General features: G+C 39.8%; 1 protein-coding gene across 5 annotated transcripts in view; it reads right to left on the bottom strand.

The window, feature by feature from the left end:
• The window catches only part of uvssa (UV-stimulated scaffold protein A), a 41,167-nt gene that overhangs the window by 14,754 nt on the left and 1,473 nt on the right, over nt 1-24,940 (bottom strand). For 3 of the 5 annotated variants that reach the window (XM_053428912.1, XM_053428913.1, XM_053428914.1), the window contains exons 4-10: nt 24,116-24,337; nt 23,106-23,226; nt 21,874-22,341; nt 21,429-21,538; nt 21,110-21,238; nt 3,976-4,096; nt 233-440 (exon numbers count right to left, since the gene is read on the bottom strand). In XM_053428912.1, coding sequence (XP_053284887.1) covers nt 233-440; nt 3,976-4,096; nt 21,110-21,238; nt 21,429-21,538; nt 21,874-22,341; nt 23,106-23,226; nt 24,116-24,337 — 1,379 coding nt within the window. The remainder of the gene's footprint in view (nt 1-232; nt 441-3,975; nt 4,097-21,109; nt 21,239-21,428; nt 21,539-21,873; nt 22,342-23,105; nt 23,227-24,115; nt 24,338-24,940) is intronic. The other 2 variants (XM_053428915.1, XM_053428916.1) reach the window with 2 other exon arrangements.

Here is a 24,940-nt window from a genome sequence, read left to right as displayed (position 1 = left end):
TATTTGAGGTAAGAGGGAAGGAAAGTTTGGAGCTGGCCCTGTGTGCTAATGAGTGATGGTGACTGCAGGTACACACTGAGGCTGATGGAAAGAAGGGGAAAAGGGTGTAGAACAGGAAAATATGGTAGGTAGAGGTAATGGAGGATGAGAGAACATAGACCCAGGGGTGTTCAAGAGGAGGTTAAAGAAAGTGGAAATGTTAATTTATGAGGTAAGCACAAGGATTTGTCACCTGGGCTCCACAGAAAGAGGAAGGCTCTGTCTTAGGAGGCGCACCGTGGCAGCTGCACAAGTTGGATCCTGCTCCTCTTCTGTGAGACGCTTCATACGCCTGAAGGTAGACGAGTGTGAGGAAGAATGAGGGGCTGGAGCTGAAGGTCTCTTAGCAGGAAGTTTTGCTGTGACAGGTGCTGCTGAGGTGGAAGGAGTGGGATCCAAACCTAACAACAAAGACAAGGAGAAATTATGATCAAACTTTAATAAGATAAACAGACCCTCTTTTGACCCTAAACCAATTGGCCAGAGATTTAAACAGCCTTTTCTCTCTAGAAACCGTCCTTCATGCATTTATATCAACATGGTGAGAATATTGCAACTCTCTTTTCTCTCTCTTCACTACAAAATCTCTCTCCTCACTTCAGCTCATAAAAAATACAGTAGCCAGAATTTTTACAGATAGCCGAAAACACAAACATATCACACACATTCTTGCATCTTTGTACTGGCTTCCCATTAGATTAAGAGTGGATTTAAAAATTTTGCTTATCACTTTTAAAGCCCTGAATGGTCTGGCTCCAAGATACATAGCTGATGTTTTAACTACGTTGTGGAGGTGGCTGGGAGAACACCTTAACCTTTACCAGAGGATTAATCAGCGCAGGTGAGAGCTGTTAGCCAATTGATTCTCAGGTTGAAAAGGCAGCAGCGGAGCTCCCTCAGGGAGACACTGAGGACCGAGACACACAAGGACTGAGGCAGTCACAGAGAGACAAGACATGAGCGAAGTTCACGGAGGACTGAGTCACAGAGAGACACAAGACACACTGGGACTGAGAGACTGAGCTGAAAAGCTAGTTGTTCATGTTAAGTTAAATTTATGGATGCTCGTGTCATTACTAGTAAAAGATGCTGAAAAGTGACACCTTTGTCTCTGGCTGTGGGAGAGCCCCGTGACATGGTCAATTGCCACAAACACATAAAATGTGTCTCGTATGGATAGAATAACAGCATAATTCTGCCAGCTGGTTTCAAATACAGTGTCAATCTGCTTCTCTCACATCTTTTCAAACAAACCAGACAAAATAGCAGGAAAAAAAGAGAAGACGACAAAAGAGAGAAGGTAAGGGGAGAGAAATACAAGCCAGTGGAAAGCGGAGAGAAGTATTGATTTTCTTGGGTTAAGGAGGGCCTGTAATTAAAATGTTAATTTGAGAGAGAGATAGTGTCCTGACAGCAGAGAGAGGGATAAGAGGACTGATAATCAGGATGACACAACAGCACAGAGGGGAGGAAGAAGGTGAGAGCGGAGTACAGCTGTACACTCTGAGCCCTTTATTAGAAACACCATTTCTGTAGATTTGTCAGGTGCACATTCATGCTGCCAATCTCCTGATCTACCACATCACAAAGGATCTACTGGATACACATATGATGATTGTGGAGGTCACTGAAGTTCATGGAAGGAGCCATGATAAGATGCTAAACTGTGACCATGAATAGACGAACATGATCAACAACACTACTCATATAGACTGTGACATTCAGAATATGATTGATTGGTATTAAGGGCCCAGAGTGATTCAAGGAAACATTTAACATCACACAACCAGCAGCAGCATGGAGTGTTGACATTAGGCTGCTCAGGTCAATGGAATAATGCTATTGATTCCAGATTGTGACTCTACCATCTGCAGCCTCAACAGAAATCAAGATTGTGTGCCGTCAGTCTGTGTCACTGCAGCCTCAGATTTATTTTCTTTGCTGACAGGAGTGGAACCTGTTTCTGATGTTGTAGACCATCCATCTTTGGGTTTGACTTGTCGGTCTTTCTGGGATGTTTCTTTGCATAACACAGTTCTAAAGAGTGTTTATCTGAATTACTGTAGCCTTTTTCAGCTCCAAGCCATCTGACCATTCCCCTCTGACTTCACTTATCAACATCTTGAAACATCTTGAAAACACATGTTAAATGTTACATGTTTTTCAAGGTATCAACAGGGGAAAGGAGAGAAAGGAAGACAAAAGAGTAACTAGAATAACATTTGAACCACTGGCTGGGTTGAATAGTCAGAGGAGGACATAAAGCTCCATGATGAGACATTTTTAACTCCCAATTATTCCTTTGGTTCTGGTAATCAGATGAATAGCGTGAACATATACAGATTAAACACACCAAATACACCTGAGGTTTGTCTGCTCCAGCTAAAGCTACATATGAATACATTTGTGTTTGCAAAGAACAAGTGTTAAGTGTGAGACAAGTGGCACATCATTTGTCTCAACACTCCACTGCAGAGCAGTATATGTCTACTCCAGTAAAAAGATATCGAAGAGGAATAAGCAGAAAAGGTTTCCTAATTTGCAGCACAAAATCATGTTTTTTTAAATAACTGTCAGGATTCCTTTAAAATTCAGAAGAGATGGCAGGTGTGTGTGAGTGCATGTGCATGTGCGTGTGTGTCACAATGTGCATGTGTGTGTGTGCGTGTGTGTGTGTAAGGTGGTAAAATCTGTGTGCGGGGCTAATAGGAGCTCATTAAAGAGGTTGCATTGTTAATTTGGTATGGCCTCTGCAGATCGTAATGATCTAGCCCACTAATCACCCTGACACACACACAGCTGGTTTGGACCCATCAGATACAATCTAATTACTTTTGTGTCTAATTGATTAGTAATGGTGGGCATGGGAGGAGAGAGGGATGCCCTCACAGGTAAAGAAGAGGCTCAGTGTGAATGTAACGACTCCGGAGGGGAGTACAGAGCAGGGGTCAGAGGCCAACTCACGACCACAACAACATGCCTGACCTCGTAATAACGGCACTGTCAACATGTTCTGGTATGGCGTCATTAACAAACACATATAAATACAGACACTCACATAAAACACATATGAATCCACATATAAATCTATACAAGGGATGGCGAGAGGTTTGAATATGGCTGACAGAGCAGCGTTTACAATTGCCTAGAGCCTTCACATGTTCACTGATAATATTATTAACAGCATTCAAATTTCATCTAATATTTAGAAAAAACATGTTGCTATGTAGCTGATACAGCAATAAAATGAGCAGTTGGTTAAAGACCTGAGCATTTAACCTCTAACCTACTGTGATGCCTGGAGGCTAAACATGATCCATACGACTCCAATGAAACCACGATGAAAGAAGGACCAATACTTTAACAGTTACTCCTATGTAGCTAGTGATGACTCTGTGTAGAGGTAAAATGGATGTCAAAGGTACAAAGGGAAGATGCTTGTGAAAAATAAGCTATCTGTCTCCATTAAAAGTCACTGCTGCATTCAAATAAAAAACACACACTTAACCATCAGAACCCAGTATGTGAGACTAGGCCAGGTCACTGGCCAGGTCACTCACTCCTTTTAGCCTGGCTAGGCTCAGGAAGCAGTTATGGTCATGTCAGTGTCACCAAGTACTTTGTATTAGTGGCTATCAACTGATTTACTCCACTGTAACATCAACCTATGTAGGTAATCACACAAATGTTTGGCCTGTGCTTTGTTTTTGCTTTAGGTATTTAGATTCCCAATTTTACATTACTTATATTGTACTTATAATTTGAAAAGGGGAAATATATTTCACTCGTATGAGAGATTGTGTGTGTGTGTGTTTCTATGTTTGAAATTTGAAAGTATAGGGTTGCACCAGGCCTTTTTGTACATTGACTTGCACCACGTATGAATATGTTTTTAGGATTGAGGTAACAAACAAATGTTTCTGTAGTTGGACTCACCATACTCGCTTCTTAGATGCTCTGGAATGTGTGGCTCATATCCCTCTTTCTCTGGAACCTCATCAAAGTCATCATCGTCATCATCATCCTCCTCATCCTGTCCGTCTGAAGAGGCCTTCATCTGAGGAAGGTTCAGCTTTTGTTAATATCAAAACTAGAAAACAAATTATTTTATTTATTTTTAAATATAAAAAATAAGACTATTACATGACGTGCACAATATTTTTTTTGGAGTGCAATGACAATGGTATATTGACATATATGGTCTACTAATTTGCTTGTCCTGGGACCTTCAACCATTAAAAGACCTAGTCAACAGTTTATGAAACTACTAGTTTAAAGGTGTAGAATTAACTTTCAATTCAACTTGTGTATTGTTGCAGACTGATTATCTTCAGGTTATATTGTAGCCAAGACTGCAGGACAACACTCACCCACTTAGTGTAATTAAATTGTTAAAATATTTCATTGCCTCTCTCACCTGCTGTCATTGCATATGTGGGGCATTACCTGCGAGCTAGCATGGGAGCAGGACTGTCCAAGATATTAACTCAAGAGGAAAAAGCAGCATGGCAGTCCGATAGACAGATTATTAGGAGCTAATTATAACAAATCCAAAGAGTGGTGTGCTGAGATGGACACTTTGCTACATGATGTTTCAGAGGTTAACTCATGGGCAGAGATGTTAACCAGCTCTAAAAATGATTTGAAGCCTTTAGCTGGTAGTGTAAACATCTTCATTACCTCACTGATCCTTCTAGTTGGTGTATTAGGAGTCGTCTTAGCTGGATGCCACTTCTAGATATGACACTGTAACACTTTACAGCTTTATGCAAATTAAAAATTCTTAATTGAAAATAAAAAAGTGTGTTTTTTGAAAGTCAAAGCAGCTCTAACACCACCAATCACTGCGGTACAAGTACCTCAATAATAGCCTTCAAAATCACACTTGCTTATTAAGTGCAAAAGTGCAATCAAACTGACAATAATGGCAACATCCAGTACACTAGGGCACCCATAAGGTGTACTCCAACAGTAACAGGATGAGTTGAAAACATTGTATAAGGCTGGATCTCTGGAACGTATTTTTCCATGTGAAATTGAAGAATAGACTGTTTCTTCATGTAGTGCCTCTCTTGCTGGGCTGCTGAAAGTTGCCAGCCATTGCTTGGTTACAGTGGTAGTTTCCTCTTAAACTGTATGTGTGTGTGTGTGTGTGTGTGTGTGTGTGTGTGTGCGTGCGTGTGTGTTTGTGTGTGTGTGTGAGATGAGCTCCCATCAATGCTAAGCAGAATTTACGGTTTTTAATTTCCTAGTGAGGTTGTTAGGCATTGGCTGAGCTACAATGCATAACACAACACTCACACACACAGGGGTCATTTCCATGTCCTCAGCTGTTAAAGGCGAAGCAGCTACCACTCGTACTCAGACACGCATGTGCACATGCACACACACCATTCTAGCAGCATTATAATCACAGTGATTAGCTTTATGAGGAGCAGTCAAACCTAACGTTAAACTAACCTCTTATTCCCAAAGGCCTATTTTTTATTAATGTGTAATACCTTTGTGAGAGAGTGTGTGTGTGGGTGCGCATAAGATATAAGACTGCACTGTTACTGTTGATAAAGCCTTTTAAAATGTAGAATTGGTTTACGAATGAGGAGTCCTTAGATGATGATTGAAACATATCCACACAGAAAACTGAACCACAGGACAGTCACTTAACCATGGTGGCAAGTCTGTACACACTTCTCGATCCAGCAAACAGAGACCAATTAAAACACTTCATATTACAAATCAACCAGCAACCAAACAATTATTGCCTAATTAGTTGCAATTGATGCATGCACAGTAACAGGAACAATGTGGATGGTAAAACGGAGTGAAATTAGGCCTCATTCATAAAATGTTGTATACATAAAGATAATATAGATTTTGTTTCTAATTAGTTATTTGATGTTATGAAAATAGGGTGAAACTTCTATTTACTATTACTTCTATAGCCCTTGCAGCACTGGTTTAAAAGCCCAGAAAACTTCAAAACAAATGTCATGCCTTGTAAATCTTCTCACGTAATACCACACAGAAATCAAATCTGTGAATTGAGCATTTTGTTCGTAGTCAGTAGTCAGACGTAGACAGATGAGAGAAAGGATAAAAGACAGTGAGAAGTGAACCAGAAAAATATAAGAAAAGTGACTTCACATGGCATTCTCTAAAAAGAGAAAATTAGACAGCCAATCTGAGTTTTTAATCAAGAATATTCATTCTTCCGACAGGCAGTTCCAAAACAAAAAATTATCATATCTCATATTTTAAAATCCTGGCAGGACGAGCAACAGCTCACAAGAAAAGCTTCCAAAACATTGGTTGAGACTGTGAAAATTTGTTAACATAAAGAAGAAAAAGGGAAATTTTGTTGATATGTTTGGTTATTTTTGGCACTTTATTAAGGTGCACATTTTTAGAAAAGTTTTCTTTTTTTGTATTCTTATTTATTTTCACTTGACATGAGAAAAGAGCATTTAGTTTTTAATAGAGTACTTATTTATAATCCATCGAGCTCAATACTGAAATAAACATTGTTGAAATATTACTGCATTATATACAACAGATGGTTGCTGGCTACACACAGATGTTGAAACATCTACTATTTCGATATACAGTATATTCAACTGAATCATAACGCCAGTTAAACATTATGATGTTCTGGACCTTTGCTGGAGGAAGTTTTCTTTAGCTGCACTTCCTTGAATTTTGATTGAATACCCTAAATCATGTTTCTCATGTCTGTGAAGCAACATGGACCTGGGCCTTTGGGTTTCCAATTAATCTTGCTGGTTACTTGATGTAAGTGTTTCAGTCTGAGCTGCATGATGTCTAAAATATCTACTTTGTGAAAATAAAGTTTTTATAACGTGTCCTAAAAGCAATGTAGACAGCAACTACAGTCTCTGTAGACCTGCTAGCGGTTTTCAGGACTGTGATGACTCAAAATACTCTACAGATCTGAGCAATGTTTGTGTTGAAGAGATATTATCTCTGGAACGAGATGTGAGACTGCGGCAGTGGAGTGAACATTTTTGGTTTCTAATTTATTTAGTCTGTCCCTGCTGAAAACAACAGCCTGCAGAAATAAGACAAAACATCGATAAGTCCCTGCTACCTGGCAAGCTAAAGCACGATGCCTAGAGTTTGGCCACTTACAGTAGTTGTTGTTCCCCTTACAAGAGTTGAGAATATGAAGATGATCATGATCAACTCCTATGTGAGAAGGTAGTGAGGAAACCCAAGATGCCTAAGCATCATCGGCCTGTACGGACACGGCAACCTCGAGCTGCCCATACCAAGCGTTGTAGAGAAGTTTAAATGTACCAAGACAAGGCTCGAGATGACCCTCTCAGAGTCCTGAGACAAATCTATATGGGCTGTTGGACTATCCTTGACAACGTTCATCAGGGTAGAGGAGGTTTGGACCTAGGTCAGAGTAGACCCCTGTGGAACAAGGCAAGTCCTACAGAGCGGCAAAAAATGGTAATCCTGGAAATCCCGCATCAAGAAAAGGCAGAAAGATGTGCAAAGGCTGCCACTAAAGCCAGAAAGGGGCAGTGGATGAAAAGGGAGAGCAAAGAGAAAAGTAAGATCAGCAGGAAGGACCTGCGGGGAATGGGAGCAAGCCGGATTAGCTTCCTGCTTAAAGCAACCAATGACGTCCTTCCCTCGCCCAGGGATAGAGAGGGCCTTCTCCACTGAACAGGAGTGGTCAGTTTGAGCAAGCCCAAGGCTGGAAATGTTGGTGGATGATGGCCAGCCGCTTACAGTCCCATCACACTTTGTCACTACCACTGTAGGACCAGCGTACCCTCAAGTTCAGCCTGTACAAGGCGAAAACAGTTGATGACACAGCCTAATCACATATGTACAGACATATGTGATTAGGCTATTTTACATGTATAGGAAACAACAGTGTTGCTTACTTATAGGAGGTAGAAGAAATCTAGGATCCTTGAAGTAATTAAGAGAAGTGCATTATATTACAATATTTATATAATAATCAAGAATGAAATAAAAAAGGATATAATCTTTGCATCAAGTCCTACAATATTGATAACTGCGATAACTGATATCTTTATGTTTACATCAAATCAAATGAGTCACCTAAACATCTTGTTTTAGCTGGGGAAACTTGATCTTCTGGTGCAATTAAAACCTTACAAAAGCTCCTAATGGACCTTTTGCTGGTTCTGTTTTGTCATGCAAAAATCCCATGTCTTCTTGTATACATGCATATATTTCAGGGAATAGAATTAATAACCAGGATAAACTGAACTCGTCATAAAATGAAACAACAAATTCCAACAATAAAGTAACTCTGTGAAATGTAGAGCTGCCGTAAAGTTAGGAGTTAAATCCTCCTGACTCAGATAAAACAGAGCTGTTATTATTACAAATGATCCTTTGAATCACAGAAAAGATACTGCACATTGTGAATTAGAGCTGTGAGATACTGAGACTGCATCTTGTTTGTTTCTTAAGAGAAAACCTGAGAGAATGCCCTTAAACAGAAGAGTAACACTTTAAACACCAAACCAAACTTTCTTCATTACTCCACTCCACTGCTACACTGTTCATCCTCACGGTACAATAGATCCCCACACAGCACACACACACACGCACACACACAGATATAGTCTCTATAGGTTTTGTGCTTGTCTGCTTTAATCCTGGCTGGTTTATTCTGCTCTGATCAATGACCTAAGACTAAGAAGTGATCACCCAGCTGGAGGAAAATCCTGCCCCAACATCATCCTTTCTTCCCCTCTTTCTGCAGCTTTGTCTCTAATTCACCTTAATTTAATCCTGATAGCATCAACTGCTGTCGGCAGGCCTGGCAGAGCCGTAAGTCTCAGCGTAGAATTAGCCTTCCTCCAGAAACATTTTGCTGACGGGGAGCATGGCTAAAATATGGCCTCTATTCCCCCACATGGCTGCATGAGCAGAGCTTTGGTTTATTCTCCAGGACACACACTAAGAGATAATCACACAGTGCCACAGAGTTCCCCGGACGACATAAAAATTGCATCTTTAACAAAACCTCAAGATTTACCAGACAAATTAGAAGTCATGGTTTCAAAAAAGCAGGACCATGTGTCAATGTAATAGCAAAGAGACAAAACAAATATTGGTACCTTCAACATTAAATACCAACACAGATAGATACAAAAAACTGTTCCTGCACAGAGCAGAATGAATTAGGTAAAGTTGTTTAAGTAAAGCAGGGTTATGTGTTACTATAATGGCAATGTTTAGTCAAAGATAAAAAATAAGAGGCTCCAAGGGACAATAGGGAAGAAAGAAAAATAAGTAACTGCCAAATACAAAAGAGCTTCGTTGTAAGTGTGTGCTTAAGATGGGACCATATTTTACTTGGGCAATAACAAAGTTTGATTGGATTTTGCAGCAACAACCATGTACAACTAATCACAACTGCTGACCAGGACCGTATTTATGAAGCTGCAACATTTTCAATTATTTTTCTGAAGCGATTAATCCTTAGGTCTATACATTTTGGGGGGGGGAAAGCCCACTACAGCTTTTCAAACAAATAGCCTGTCTTATCTATTCCAACTAACAATATGAAACTACTAGTATTAAGATTAAGATGCATTTATTCATCCCAAACACATGCACAGTCATGCAAAGGCACACTCATGCAGGTAGGGAAATTTAATCTCTGCTTTTGACCCATCTTGTGCAGTACACACAGAGCAGTGAGCAGCCGCGTACAGGCGCTCAAGCAGATGTTGGGGGAGTAAGGTGCCTTGCTCAGGGGCACTAGACAGGGTAGGGAGACTCTTGGATTTTTGGACAGGTCAATCCAGGTTCGTCTTTTGTTGTCTCTCCGTGGAGTCGAACCAGAGACGAACCAGAGACCTTCTCTGCCCATAGTCCAAGTTTCTGCCACTAGACCACCGCCTCTCCTAGTATAACATAAACTATATGATAAATAAATTAACAAATTCGTTGTTTATTAATTTTCTGTTGATTCACCAACTAACTTTTCATGTGAGCATTTTGAAGGATCTAAGTGACATATAACCATGAAGGATAACTTTTTTTTAATTATATTTATACATAATATATTTCAAATAATCTTAATTTAAATGTTATCCCTAATATGGATTATTAAAATTACAAGAGGGATTTTTGCATTTCAGTTGGTGTTGCATTCAGTGTAAAATATCTAACTGATGGAAATAAATCATTACGAGTATTAAAGGTAATTGTAAGTTAAGAAATAACTTGAACAATAGCTGGCTATATTAGCTAACATTAGGTGTAGATATCAGAAGTCTTGTCAACACTATGGTTACGTAAGTGGATGTGTGCACCTATATGAAGAACCTGCTACTGTTCCTTTGCAGCAGTATATGATGACATTTATTCTTTAAAATATGTATTATAATTAAGCATTTTTAGTGTCGTAGATTCATGCATAAATCCAAAAAGCCAATAGATGTGTCATGCTAAGGAAAATCTTCGTATTCTTGGTCCATATTTTTAGATCTGAGGTGTGTTTAAAATGACATGACTTTACACATTTTATATTTCAATAAAACAACCGAGTGGCCTTTGTGTTGAATTTAAAGGAAACATAGGTTCCAAAGAAGGTCTACCATGTTTAGTTAAAAGCAAGTTACACTTTTATATTCCTGAAAATGAGAAATCATAAATATAATCCCCCTATTGCACAGAGAAACTCTGGCGTTGGAATCAATAACATTAAAATGATGTTACTATTACTAGTGTTTGTACTGGTGCTCTTATGGCTGAACTGGGTGAAGTTCGCTGAAGCCAGGTTAAACATCTGGTGGGAAAACTGAATCCAGAAGAGTAGTACGTTGAAGACTTCATATTTTTGTAATGTTTGGGTGTCCACCTACTTTTGGTAATTTAATGTATGAAGATCAACTACAGAGTTAAAAAATGTCAGAACAGGATTTAAGTAAATACATTTCCACAGGTGCTTATTCAGCTTCTAAGGCATCTCCCCTCTCTCCTGCCCTCTCCCCTCCCTTAAATAAGACTCTTATCCTTTAAAAAAAATATGTGAGGGCTCTGCCTCGGACAACTGCTTCCCTGACTTCATTTGTCTCTTGGCAAGTTTGATGGCACTGCATTTAAAAACCCATTCAATCTTATAAACCAAAAATTAAATGTAGTCGACTGTGATGGGCACTCAGTGCATCTGCTATTTATATGCTAATGTACACTCAGCCTGCCAAGGTCTGGCAAATTATTACTGCACAGCCATAAGTCAGTTGTATGGCGGGGAGGGTTATGTTAACCATCACACACTCACATGGAGAAGGGGAGGAGGACGTGAAAGCAGAAGGAGAGGAGGAGAGGAGGGCAGAACACAAGGGGCTGAAAAAAACTTTAGAGATGTCTCCATTGTCTCCCTTGACAAGTTAATATGACTCTCCACCTGGTTTCTCAGACGCACGCACGCACGCACACACGCACGCACGCACTCAAGACATTTCCCCAAGAGAGAGCAAGTTAGAAACAATTAGCTTAATGAACTCAGTCAATTTCCTAAGGATATTCTGGTTCATAAATGAGTGCAGACTATTGATATTGACACTGTACTGAGAGATGTTTTATTTAAAGGGGACATATTATGAAAATTCTACTTTTGTAGTGCTTCTACACGTTAATTTGGGTATCTGGCATGTCTACTGTCCCAAAAACTCTGGAAAAAAAAAAAATCCTGCGTTTTGTTGTGGTTCCTCTATGTCAGAAACTATACGCTAGAGTGCGTCGAATGGGATTACGACCAGAATTGACGTCACAGTCTGTCTACATGTCATAGCAGGCTGTTTTAGACAGGGTAATCCTTGTGGTATTTTGACCAACATTTTTTACAGACATTTCCTTAAGATCCCAAGGAACCATTTCAACTTGCGGTAAAATGGGCATAATATGTCTCCTTTAAGTTTCTCGAACCCGGTATTAGGCAATTTTATCAGAGGCGGGGTTTACTGCCTCACAATATTTACTGTGAGGCAGTAAATATTAGCAAACTATCTGATGCTCTGGCTGCACCTACTGATTGTAATCCAATTTGGAGGAATCCAAAGCTCCCATTACTAAACCACTAATAAGAGCCAGGATGTGTGTCAATCACTGCTCTTGCACAAATTATGTTTCTGTACAGCAGTGTTGTTGAAGTGGATTACCACATTGCACGAGTTAGCCTCATATCTGATTCAAAGGCAATGATAATTAAAAAACGTAATAAAGTATTTGGGCTAACGTAAGCTTTTTTTCCATTATTACTTTTACTGATGGTTAGGGCTTTGTTATTACATTTGCAACGTTGCTGAAATCATTGATTCAGGCATTCTCTATGTTGTTTTTTCTGGTTGCTGCAGTTACAGCAGTCAGGATCTCAGTGGAAAGGTATCTCAAATTCTCAAGTTTTTGTTACCCTTCTTCTCATTTTACGAAATCTTATCAACTGCATCTATAACTGACAGGGGTAGTTTTGGTGAAACAGGTCAAAGACAAATAAGTGCTGATAGAATCCCAGCAATAATACTGTGGTTCATTCTGAAGAAGGCCATAACAAAATCTAATAAAAAAATATTTAGAACTCCACGAACCTCAATAGCATGATTGATTCATTTGAACCAACATTCAGTTCAGGCTGGACTGAGCAAATCTGCTAGCAGCCTGAATCTCCCTGCCCTATTACAAAAATAATTTGAATAAAGCTAGTACACATCCAGTCTCTTCAACAAACCAACTATTTCTTTAAAATATATTGGTTCTGCTGAAGACACTGCACGTGCTGCCTCTCATTGATTTTAACATATTTACAAACTAATTAGGCCTTAAGCTTCCATTGGAGTCTGACCTATCTGGGTCTTGATTTGCCACAACACCCCACATCTCTATTACCACCTTGCACTCCTATTCATTACAACATAGAAAGGATCCCATGGGATCGTAGACTAATGAGAAAAAAGCTTTCCACTCCCCCTGTTCGACTGCCTCCTCTCTGCTGCTCAACCCCATTATACGCCTCGACCCCCAACCTTCCCAGACACATACGCACACACGCGTGCACACACACGCGTACACACACACACGCACGCACGCACGCACGCACGCACACACATGCACGCACACACACACATCCTTTGTCTCTGGGGAGCAGTCAGCTTATATGATGTATAAGGTGACATCTTTATTTCACTAACCTAGCCTGGCAGGTCTATTAGCCAGTCCAGAGCTTTCCAAACCTTCCCCTGTCACTGAGCTTATTCTCAACTGTCTAGTTCACTTCCCCCTCCTAGTCTGTCTCAATCTGTGATCAAAATGGTCATTATTATACATTTGTGCAGACTGCCATAGTGAAATTACACAGTGCTTTTCTTAATTTTACTGAGATGTCCTGAAAGCTCTATTACGACACCTATCCTGAAAAGGTGCAGGAGCCCTTCAGGGAGCCTTGGGGGTCTAGTTTGGCACTGTGATTAGTGATATCAGAACGGCCCAGAGGTCTTCTGGATCACCTCCTGTCACACTATCAGACATATCTCATGGAACCAGACTGCGTCCACAGTGTTTTAGTGTACTCATTAGATTTCACTCTGACTTCACAAACTATCTATAGATAGAGTTAATGTACTTATGTAAGCTATACAATGAAACTGTACAGTCTGTTAACAATTTTTTTGCAAATTTGTATTTTCCAACTTGTGGTCTCATGAGTGGTCCCACAAAATATAGTAAAAATCATATTTCAAAAAGCTCTCATCTCTTTGTCCGGAGTCAGCTCTCTCTTTGCTTCCTACCACAGAGTACTTTCTCCTCCCCATGATCAATCCATCAAATGTCTGCCGGTTATCTGAGATTGGGTTGTGGATGGGAGCTCTGGGTCTACCCCTGGGTCTCCTCTCAGTTGGGCATGCTCAGTAAACCTCCAATAGAAGGGGCTCAGGAGGCATCCTGATTAGATGCCCAAACCACCTCAACCGTCCGCCATCGAGATTGAGGAACAGTGATTTTACTTCTAACACCTTATCTCTAAGGCTAAGCCCAGCTGACCAAAGAAGAAATCTAATTTCATCCAGTTGTATTTACGATCTTATTCTTTTGGTCACTACTCGTAGCACATGACCATAGGTGAGAGTCACAACATAGATCAACTAGTAAATTGAAAGCCATGCTTCTTCATGTACCAGATCGTTGTGGTGTCAAGGAAGCTCCACACCTCAACAGTCCTGTACAATACCACCATTAAGGCTCACACTGCATTGACCCCCGTGTCCATCTTGCGCTTCATCTTCTGCTCATATGTGAACAAGACCCCCAAGATACTTAAAGAGATAATTCACTTACTATCTACTGACCGTTACGCCGATGGAGGGTTGGGTGAAGTGTTTGAGTCCACAAAACTCAATGGAGTTTCAGGGGTAAACAGCCTTGCGGCCAAATCCAATAGAATTGAAGTAAATAGCAAGCACTTCTTAAAACGTAGGAAAAAAACATAAAATGCCTCCATACTGCTCCTGTGGTTTCATTCAAGTATCTGTAAGCTCCGACATTTAAATTCAACTCAAAAAAGCGTAATTTACACCATGTTTTTAGCCTAAATGTCAGCCGTTCTCCTAGCCCGGAGCCGCGTACATGGTTGCACACATACACCACACAAGCTGAGTAGATAGAGAGCAAGTCACCATTTTCCAGCATTCTCATCCAGACCACTTCACTGCTGCAAAAATCCCTTGTGCACACTGCATGATCTGATTGAGCCAAAAGGTCACATTGATCCCAAATGAACCCTCTACTCACCAGTTGCGCCTTATGATTCTCTCCACGAAAATCACAAACACTGTGGTTATACAAGGCTGGATGAGCAAAGACCCCATACTCCCATTTTAAACCCCCATAGGGTCCCCTAGTAGGGGGTAAAAAAGCTGGTCCACAGTTTGGTAGTAAGGATAGAAACAGAATGACTACTTCTGTATCCAAGGTTCAACAATTGGCCAGAGCCTTCTTTCCTCGGGAGACATCCCAGTCTCCCAATCCCCAGGTACAGCTCCCAACCTCCATGCAACATGCCTGTTGTATCCCTTCCCAAGTCATTTAATGGCATGCCAAGACTTCTTTAAGGCCAACCGAAAGTCCTTCTCCATTTTTGCTTCGTAGACAGGCACCAACTTTAAACCACAGCTCCCACTGGCCAGGATGCACAATAAATTCTCCCAGTGGTGGGAGTTAAAGACATTACAGAAAGGGATGTCCACCAGATGTTCCCTGTTCACCATCACAACTCATTTGGGTTTACCAGGTCTTTACGGAAGCATTTGAACCAACTCACCAACAGGTGGTGATCAATTGACAGCTCTGCTTCTTTCTTCCCACAGAAGTCCAAAACATGTCCGCAGATCTGATGATATGACTCGTGGTCTAAGGTGATCTGGTACCAAGTAATCTTATGAATCATCTTATACTTGAACATGGTGTTTGTTCTGGCCCATGTATAACAAACTATCACAAAGCTTTCTCCCAAACAGACTCCTACAGATTTCACAATCATTGTCGACATAAGCTTTGAAGTCCCCCAGCGCAACTATAGAATCCACAATGTGAACTCTTCTCAGGATGCAGCCTAGCTATAAGCTTCAATAGGTATGCTTATATTTGTAAGCGGCATTGCCATGCCTATTATCATGAATTGTTAAACATCCCCAATTTCTATTGTGTTTTATTCACCTCCTGTACTGATTTAATTATAGATCTATCAATTTACTGTTGGGTAATTTATAAAACACCGAGATTTTCTGTGAACATAATGTATGATGCAAATGAAACAGAAATATAAGCAAAGTAAGTCAGAGAAAGACATGGCGTACAAAGGAGTGGAAAGAAGGGTCATTCAGAGAATGAGTGTACAAATGAGAAGGAGGGAACTTTGGAGGAAAGAAATAGAGGGATAGGCTGTCTTTCTTTATCTCCAGTGAGAAACCAGCGGTCACATCCATTGTACTGTGATAAGATGGGTTATCAGCAGTAAACAAGGCCTGGGCCTGTTTGAATGGAGCCCAGAGTGACTGAATACACTCTTAAAAACAGATATGTTCAAATAAGTCTGCATGTCTTATCCTTTTCTTAACCCATGTTTTCCCTTAGCAGCACTCAACGGATGCATATACGAGTCTCTTGTCAGAGCCCTTCCTCTCAAACTTGTTTGCATGAAAGGTGAGACGTATTGCATAAACTGCCTTAACAAACATCCCTTTAATGTGATGTTTAATCACAGCTAAATTCCCCCTTTGTTGTAGTTAAACCCATCACATAACATTAAAACAATTGCAATAGACAACATAAAATATTATTTAAAAAATACCACTGATTTGTATGGTGCCATTGTTATTTTATTAATTTCAACAATAAAACTCCCACTTCAAATTATTGTTTGCCCAGATTTTCAACCACATTTCACTGCCTTCATTTGCAGACATCTGTCATTGTCAGCTGAGATAAACTAGGCCTAAGTGAGACAATTTCAACCACTGATAAAAACCATGAGATTTGGCGAAAAGCTCAGAAAAGCTCAGAAAAGGCTAGTGAGTGATTCCAAGGTCAAGAAGCATTCAAAATTAACATGATGAAAAGATGGATCATTACCCAGCTGCATGTAACCAGATAATATAATGTTTTTGTCAGTGTGCTGTTTTTTCTGGTTAGATGAGTTGAAGCCACTCAAAAGTATTTTTGCTAAATTTGTTACTACCAATCAGGTAGGTAATGTTATCCAGCACCTGTCTGCAGATATCAGGCCAATATTCAGTTCAGTTAGGGTTCATTAAAAGCCAGAGCAGATGAATTAGATTAGCTTTGACCGAGGTGGCAACACATGCTCAGTTTAGCCCTATGAGGAATAACTTTTGAGTATGCACAATAAAAACTGCTTTACATGGGTTAAGATCTTAAGCCCTGAAAACAATAATATTTCAATCATGTTTTGCTATATTTTTTTGGGGGGGGGATCTTGTATTTATTTATTATAAGGTATTCTGATTCAGAACCAAACTGAAAAAGGTATAGTATGTTAGGCCAATCCTGGTTCTTTGACAAAAAGCTCATAGTTCACCCACAACTTTAGCAATATGCCACCTGCAGAGGGCATCGGAAACTGACAAACATTTTGTCAAGCTCTATAAATTGTGGGGCATACAAAAGTCCAAAAGTTGCTTTTTGGAGAAAAACAGAAACTCTTATGCACAGTCACATATACACAAATAAAGGCAAATGTCACAGGTCAAAGTTCACCTTTGTTGATCTCCATACAAAGCCACGCTGCAGGTTTGTATTATTCGCCCCCTCTCTTGCACAGATTGAAAGTTTACAGAAGGCGAAGAATGTTATAAATCCAAGAACTCAACCCTTTAAAAAACCGCTTACTTCATTTTTCGTACAATTGTCTTCCAACTTCACGGAGCTTTTTCACTCTACCCTATGTCTCATTCTGTCATTCAATAAACAAGCCACTCTATCTACATAAGCCTACATAACACTCCTCTCTCTTCAGCTTACTGTTATGGGAGACTGTATTCAGAGGCCTGTTGAGAGAAAACCCAATCGTGTGGTGTGTCAGCAGCCCGATAGAAAAGGACCCAGTAATGGAAGGCCTTTTAAGGCTAAAAAGGAAAAGCTAATTATGATAAAGGGGCTGTAAGTTGTGTGGTTATCACATTGCTGGGCCTACTGGTGCAGCAGACTGGGCCCTGACAGTGATAACCAGGCAGAGTGAGACGCTCGGTGCTCTGTCACTGTCACTCTGCCGCTCTGTTCAGCGAAAGATGGATTTACACGCTACAACTTTATGTCTTTTTTAAACTCATAAAGCAGTTTGCATTTATTGGTCCTTTAAAACCTGAAACTGCAGCCTGCATACGATTTCTTTCTTTTTTTCAGCATCAGCACAACAGGTATGTAGCAATACCAGCATGCTTTTTAATAAACACGTTAAAACATTTCAACACATATTAACCTCACAAATAAATAATACGTTTGACTCAACATACTCATGACGCAACATTTATTCAAGACATCACTGATCTGTTTACTAATCTCGACAACAGCAAAAACTATGATTCTATCCCAGATAAAGAAACACCCAGATAGACATATCAGCTGTCAAGATATGGAGCACATTAGTGGTAGTAAAGTGAATGAACGGGTACATCTTCACAAATGCTCCCCAATTTCTTCTCCCTCTGTCTTTGATACATTATGCATTATAGCTGTGCCCTGCTATCTCACCTGTTCTAAATGTTTTTACTGTAAATATTTCCATCCTGTCCTAAAACAGAGAGATGACACATTTCAGACAGAGCCATGCAAGCTATCACATAACAATATTGGTATGAGTTTTTGAGTCTGACGTGAAAGTATACAATAAAAAGGTTTAAATGAACTCGTAACAATGATTGGTCATTTACATATCTGACATTATGTATTTAGCTTATTTTAGAGGAAAGATAAAATAAGAATTAATTTATTCTTCTTGAATCCTACCTAAACTCTTAATATTGCTGAAATAGTAATCACGAAAGAAGATAGCATCACAGCTGAGTGGAGTCAAATTTTGATTTAAAGGCTCAGTGTGTAAGATTAAGTTAAAAAAGGGAAACTGAATTCTAAATAATCATAGTGACATTTTCACCAGTGTGTTTCATCTAAATTGTACAAATTGTTGTTTTCTTTACCCTAGAATGTTCACTTTATATTTAAAATATAATATATAGGGCCCATATTTGGTAAAATACATATTCTGGGCTTTTACTATCCATAATGACTTGAAGAGGGTCAGTAGGGAGCCTCAAAGTATGAAAAAGTCACTCCGTGGACTTTTTCACTCAGTCCATTCTAAGAAATATGTTATTAAATCTTCGTTTCATCCTTCCTACCCATAGGAGTCATATGGGCTTGCACTGGTCTCTCAGCCCTACCCAGCCGGTACCAGTCCAGCCTCTGAACCCACCATACTAAAATATGGGGCTTTTAATATTTACTGTACATCGGGAGATGGTCCTCTCTATGGAGGCCGCCATGTTTTTTACAGTTCCAAACTGGACAAACTAAAAACTTTTGAGTTTTAATCACAACTGAAATCTACCACAGGTTCTTGTACTTCACCATTAGAAGTCGGTAAATTCTACACGCTGAACCTTTAATTGTACATTGGTAAAATTGCAATTTTTGCCCACCAATCACATGGGTTTTATTTATTTAATTGATGTTTTTTTCTTAGAATCAAAAACTGAAATCTGTAACAAAATTCTTTCCCTTGGCTGTTGCACAACAAATAGTTGCAGGATGCATCCTGTTAGTTGAATCCTGTTAGCATATTAGTATCACTGTACCTGCCTTAATATTTTGTAATTGGACTCAATCAATAAATGTGGCAGTTAAAACCAATTTTTTTTTTATTTCAGAAAGACCGCCAGACCATCATATATTCCACATCTGATAGGCATGGTCAAAGAAAGTGAATTCCTGGAACAAAGGGCAGACCTACTTGCTGATTTTACTAGTTTTTTTAAGAGCTCTTTGCTGTATCTATGGACAAATTTGCATCTCATTCACACGCTGCCTACACAGCTGTCAGGAGCAGTCAGGATTTCTGCGTCTTTCCCAAGGAAATTCAACCACCAACCCTCCGATTAGTGGACGACCCGCCTTAACCCCCACTCCAAGCAATTCTCAAGGTTTGTAGGAATGCCCTATAATATCTGATCGAACAATAGGAATCGCAGTCCTTCGGGAAGTCAAAGACAGACATAACACAGCTGGGCCCTGCTGGTATTAGACAGTAATGACACACGTCGGGCAGGAAATTCAAAGTGGGAGATCATTTCGAGAGGGTAAATAACAAGCCCAAGAAGAAGACATGCAAAAAAATCATAAACACTTTTGCTGATGCTGGTAACAGACACCTTGTTCTGTGGGTGCACTTGAAAAATATATATTTTAACTTTTAGAATACAAAAAAATATGAATTTACTTTATTCGAATGTGTGCTATGATTTACAGACACAAACATTTTGATATTATGTATAATCACATTAATTTAGAAGAAGATCAGAAGTCAACTGTTAGTACTAGAAAACAAACTGCACTAGTGTCTGGGGGCGGTGTGGCCTAGTGGTTGGAGTGGTGGTTCTTCAACAAGAAGTTTGCCGGTTCAAACCCCACTCTGTCCCATCTGCATGCCGAAGTGTCCTTGGCAAGATACTGAACCCCTAAATGGCCCCTCATGAATGTTGAGTGTACGCTTTGTACATATCCGGTGAAGAGCAGCCAAGTTATCACCACTCTTCTGAAACTGAGTACGTGGTCATATCATCTGACCACGTATCATCCTCTTTATTTGTGGTACAATGCTACCATCTGCTGGCCATACTACTGACCGTGCGTTAAATAGAGCACCTGCACACAGTGGATGTAAACATACATACACGCATTAGCCATGAGGGATTTCCCTCATATCGACAAGTTTTTGATTTCACCCTAAGGCGAATATTTGATATACAGATGTGGCTGAAGGTGTCCTTACACCTCATTGAAACAATGTTCTGCCTTACAAATGTTGAAATAAAAGCTCTTCCTACACATTCCTACACCTGCCTTTTGTTTGCTACATTCTTTAAAATAATGATTAACAATGTAGAAAGCCTCTCTGTTCTTTAACAAGAAAACATATGGGTTTTCTCTTTTAAGATGAAGGGCCAAAACTTCTGTAAAAGTTGGTAACTGTTTAAAACAGTCAGCACTGTGTCTTCATGTTATTTTAAAGTAACGCCAGTGTCAACATTGTTCATCTAAACTCTGACTAAAGTCTCCTTCCCTCTTAGGACTTAGCACACTTTTCCATTTCCCAAAAGAATATAACAGGGGTAAATAACAAGCAGGGTCTTGTCCTGCATGTCATATGTCAGTAAGGTGAACTCTGACGCAGGTTACTTCATGTGTTATGAATCAGCCAGAGACTGTATATAAAGGAATAAGCTTAGCATCAAGAAACCCTGTGATATTGTCTGACACTCACCACTTTGCGGACCCTGGTCTTATAGTCGATGTGGAGCTCTTTGTGTTTTTGCAGTGCTGCTTCTAAAGATGTCTTCAGATCAAGTGCTCTCCTTAAAAGCTGTTGCCCCGCACCAGTCTTAGTGAACACCTAGACAGACACAGACCTTTGTCAACAGCAAGCGAGACATTAAATCAGATGGAGACAAAAAGGTTCTACTTTGCAGACGGTTTGTATATTTATCTGCGTAATATGCAGTCCTCTGATATTCCAGTACAGGCTTTGACATGGTCATTTTTTGCATGTTTACAAATCTAAACTCTATCTGCTTTGTACTAACCTGCACCCAGCTTTGCACAGCTGGGAGGTGTTTGGATGTTATCAGTCTGTGGAGGTCTATCACTGTGGAAACCACTGCCTCATTATCCTCTGACTCCTTTACATGAAAACCTCAAAGGAAAAATTGGGAAAGGAAAGCAAAATCACATTTTATTGGTGACTCATGGTAAATAATTCACTAATAAATTAATTTTACAAACTCAGCCATCACTTTATTAACTACACCGGCACAATAACAGGCAGATTCCTGCCTGTTATTGTGCCTCTTAAAAGGTTGTCATGTTGTGGATTTAGATGACGATCTTCTGACTTTACTAGATGTGCTGTCATCCTGGGTCAGATAGGAACCAAATAAGACAATGCATACTAAATAAAACTACATTAACAAAATACACATAAACCATTGAAGGGTCCACAATAAACAGGTGTGTCAGTGAACTACCCACCTGGACTGAGGTTCAGGTCCAGACTGTAAGAGTGAGAAATTAGTCCAGAGTTCCGAATAAACAAGTCCTCATCAAAAGGTCTGTCTTCCTCTTCTTCACTACTTCCCCCCTCCTCCTCCTCTTCTGTGTCTTCTTCCTCCTCTCCCACCCCAAGCACTTTCTCAATCTCATCTTTCTTCTCCTCCTTCTGCTCATTCCAAGGCTCCCTCTCCTCTTTTTGAGACATTATTTCCTTCTTTCCATTCCTATTTTTCGCTTCCCTGCTCTCCTCCATCTCTTCTTTCATGTTATCCCTCACATCTTTACTGCAGCAGGGCTGTCCATCATCTGATGGGAATTCGTTGTCTCTATGGGATCTTGAAGGTGTGTTGCTGGCTGAGTGGATGTCTGTGAGACCAAACTCAGGGTAAAGTAGCCTCAAACAGGACTCCATCTCTGTCAGTGTTGCCTCAATTTCCTGGTACGACTCTGACAAACAAATATGACATTGTTAGTAAACCCTATAATATTTCAATACTTCAAACCTGAAAAAAACTAAGCCAGATGACAGCCACTTTAATTTAATTTTAGAATCATTTCATTCAGTCCATTGATATTCATAACCATTATGAAATTACAAATAAGTTTATCAATCAAGTGAGATCAGTTATAAGAAAATGGTCATCACAAAATACAATAAAGCCCGGACAAGACAGAGAAGGACAGAGGAAGACCTGCCAACCCAGATTCTACATCAGCTTTAGTTTAACAGGCCTCCAGTCACTGAAACACAGGATTACAACTTTTTTGGTTCTCACAGCTAAAGGAAACTCATAATACCTGAATGAATGATGACATTAATGAGGCAGATAAGCCTCAGTCTTTCTAAGAACATGCTTGTTACAGTTGTGAGACAGTTGTTCCTGGTGCACTCCAGTAATTTAACTGGACACCTTGAAAAGACTGTTAAGATCTACAAACATGATCAATTCATTCTACTAAAGATGACGTTGTGCTTTCCTATAAAGTAAATATGTGTGATATCATATCGGCATAGGTTTGCTTTTGGTAACTGTCCAAAGTTATTGCTAACATTCTATCACTAGTAGTCTGTAGGTATTTGCAGGACCACACTGGATTTAAGGAAGTTGTTAGAATTCCAATCAGCAAAACTTGGATATTTCTAGTTCTTGACAAAAAAAATCATGATGATTATCAAAAGTGTATTTTTTATAAAACAATGTGGTGTTTACCCTCCATGTCTTTGCATGCTGCCTCAACTCTCTCCTTGTAGATCCTCTCCATTCTCCTTTGTCTCTCCTCCTCCCTCCCCCTCTCTGCTACAGTCCTGGCCTCGGCATCCTGGAAGTCGATCTGACAACATGGACATTCAACAGGGAGAGAACTGATGGGTAGACACATCTACATGTCTAAGCAACAAATCTTAAACTGTTGACAATTTTAAATGTCAATCTTCTTGTAAACCCATAGTACACTTGGGGCCTGAACTACTAAGATCCTAAAAAACGAGTGCTAAATTGCGTGTACATGAAAACAGATTCCTCGTTTGGGGTTTGGCCGTTTTTTTTAATTAGTGTTTTGGGTGCCTTACTATTTACCGGCATGGATCATCACATAGGGCAGAGCAACCGAGAGCGGAGAGCAAAATTGAACGCCATGGTATTGGAGGGGTTAGTGGAAGAGGCAAAAAAACATGTTGTTGAGCTGCAGCAAAGAAACATTAATATAACTCAAAGAAACGCAATATGGGAGAGTATCTGCGAGAAAGTAAATGCTGCGGCTAAAAAAAAAGAACAACCAATGCAATTAAGAGAAGATGGCAGGACAGAAGAAGAAGAACAAAAGAAAAAATATCTCATTAAAAAACCTCGGCAAATAAAAATGGTGGGGGGTTTGTAGAAGAGATGCCTCTGACCAATATTGTGCAGGAGAAGTTTTTACACCCGCAAACCTTTAGTACATCAGGCCCCTGGTGTTCAATAGCCTGGTGATCATATCAGCTATAAGGCACAGCTGAGGCTCAGTTAAAGAGACTGGCATTATCTGTATAACCACCAACAATAACCAAATGATAAATATATTTTTAGAGAGAACCACACAAATGCCTTAATCTGGAAGTTCAAATCAACTAATGGTAGGAGCAGCAAAGAGGACTTCATTAGAGGGGCTAAATAAAGCTAATCAAAGTGAAGCGGTTTCCCCAAGTCTAGCTTCTCTAACTGTACAACAGATTGTCTCTCACCTTCTTAACCTGTTTGAGAAAGTGGTAGCCCAGTGCCAACTTCTTATAAGCTGTGCCATGTGAGGCATGCCATGACTGGACGGTTTGGATAGCCAGTGACCTCAGTTTCCTGGCTACTTCTTTAGGAGGAGGGAGGGGCTGATCTAAGTCTGTCTCCACTGTCAAGTCCAAGAACTCCTGCAGGAGCAGAAGGCAGGAGGAAAGACATTTCCAAAGCAGGTACTAAAAAAAACATCAAAACCAGGCTTGTTGCATGCAGTTTCCATGTAGACATACAGTTAGGTCCACAAATATTTGGACATTGACACAATTTTCATCATTTTGGCTTTGCACACCACACCAATGGATTTGAAATGAAACAAGTGATGTCTATGGGTTCCAGACTTCAGGCTGTCATTGACTGCAAAGGATTTGCAACCAAGTATTAAAAGTGACAATTACATTTATGATTATGATAGTTTGTCCAATTACTTTTGGTCCCCTAAAAAGGGCCACATATAAAATGTGTTGTAATTGCTACACCGTTAACCTGATTTGGATGTAAATACCCTCAAATTAAAGTCTGCACTTAAAGCACATCTTGATTGTTTCATTCAAAATCCATTGTGGTGGTGTACAGAGCCAAAATGATGGAAATTGTGTCAATGTCCAAATATTTATGGACCTAACTGTAGATGGGCCAATTGGGCATATTCATTTTTTAATGCAAGTTGAATTGCATGATTACAGACAGAAGATAGCCTTTCCCACAGTACTGACAAGAAACACTGGCATGGAAAGAAAACAGTGATTATGTTTTTATAACTCTGCTCAGACCTTTCCTTT

This window comes from Pleuronectes platessa, chromosome 8 (assembly GCF_947347685.1).
Source record: "Pleuronectes platessa chromosome 8, fPlePla1.1, whole genome shotgun sequence".
Classification (NCBI taxonomy): Eukaryota; Metazoa; Chordata; class Actinopteri; order Pleuronectiformes; family Pleuronectidae; genus Pleuronectes; species Pleuronectes platessa.
Note: the sequence above shows the minus strand (reverse complement) of the source record. Positions and strands in the feature narration are given on the sequence as shown.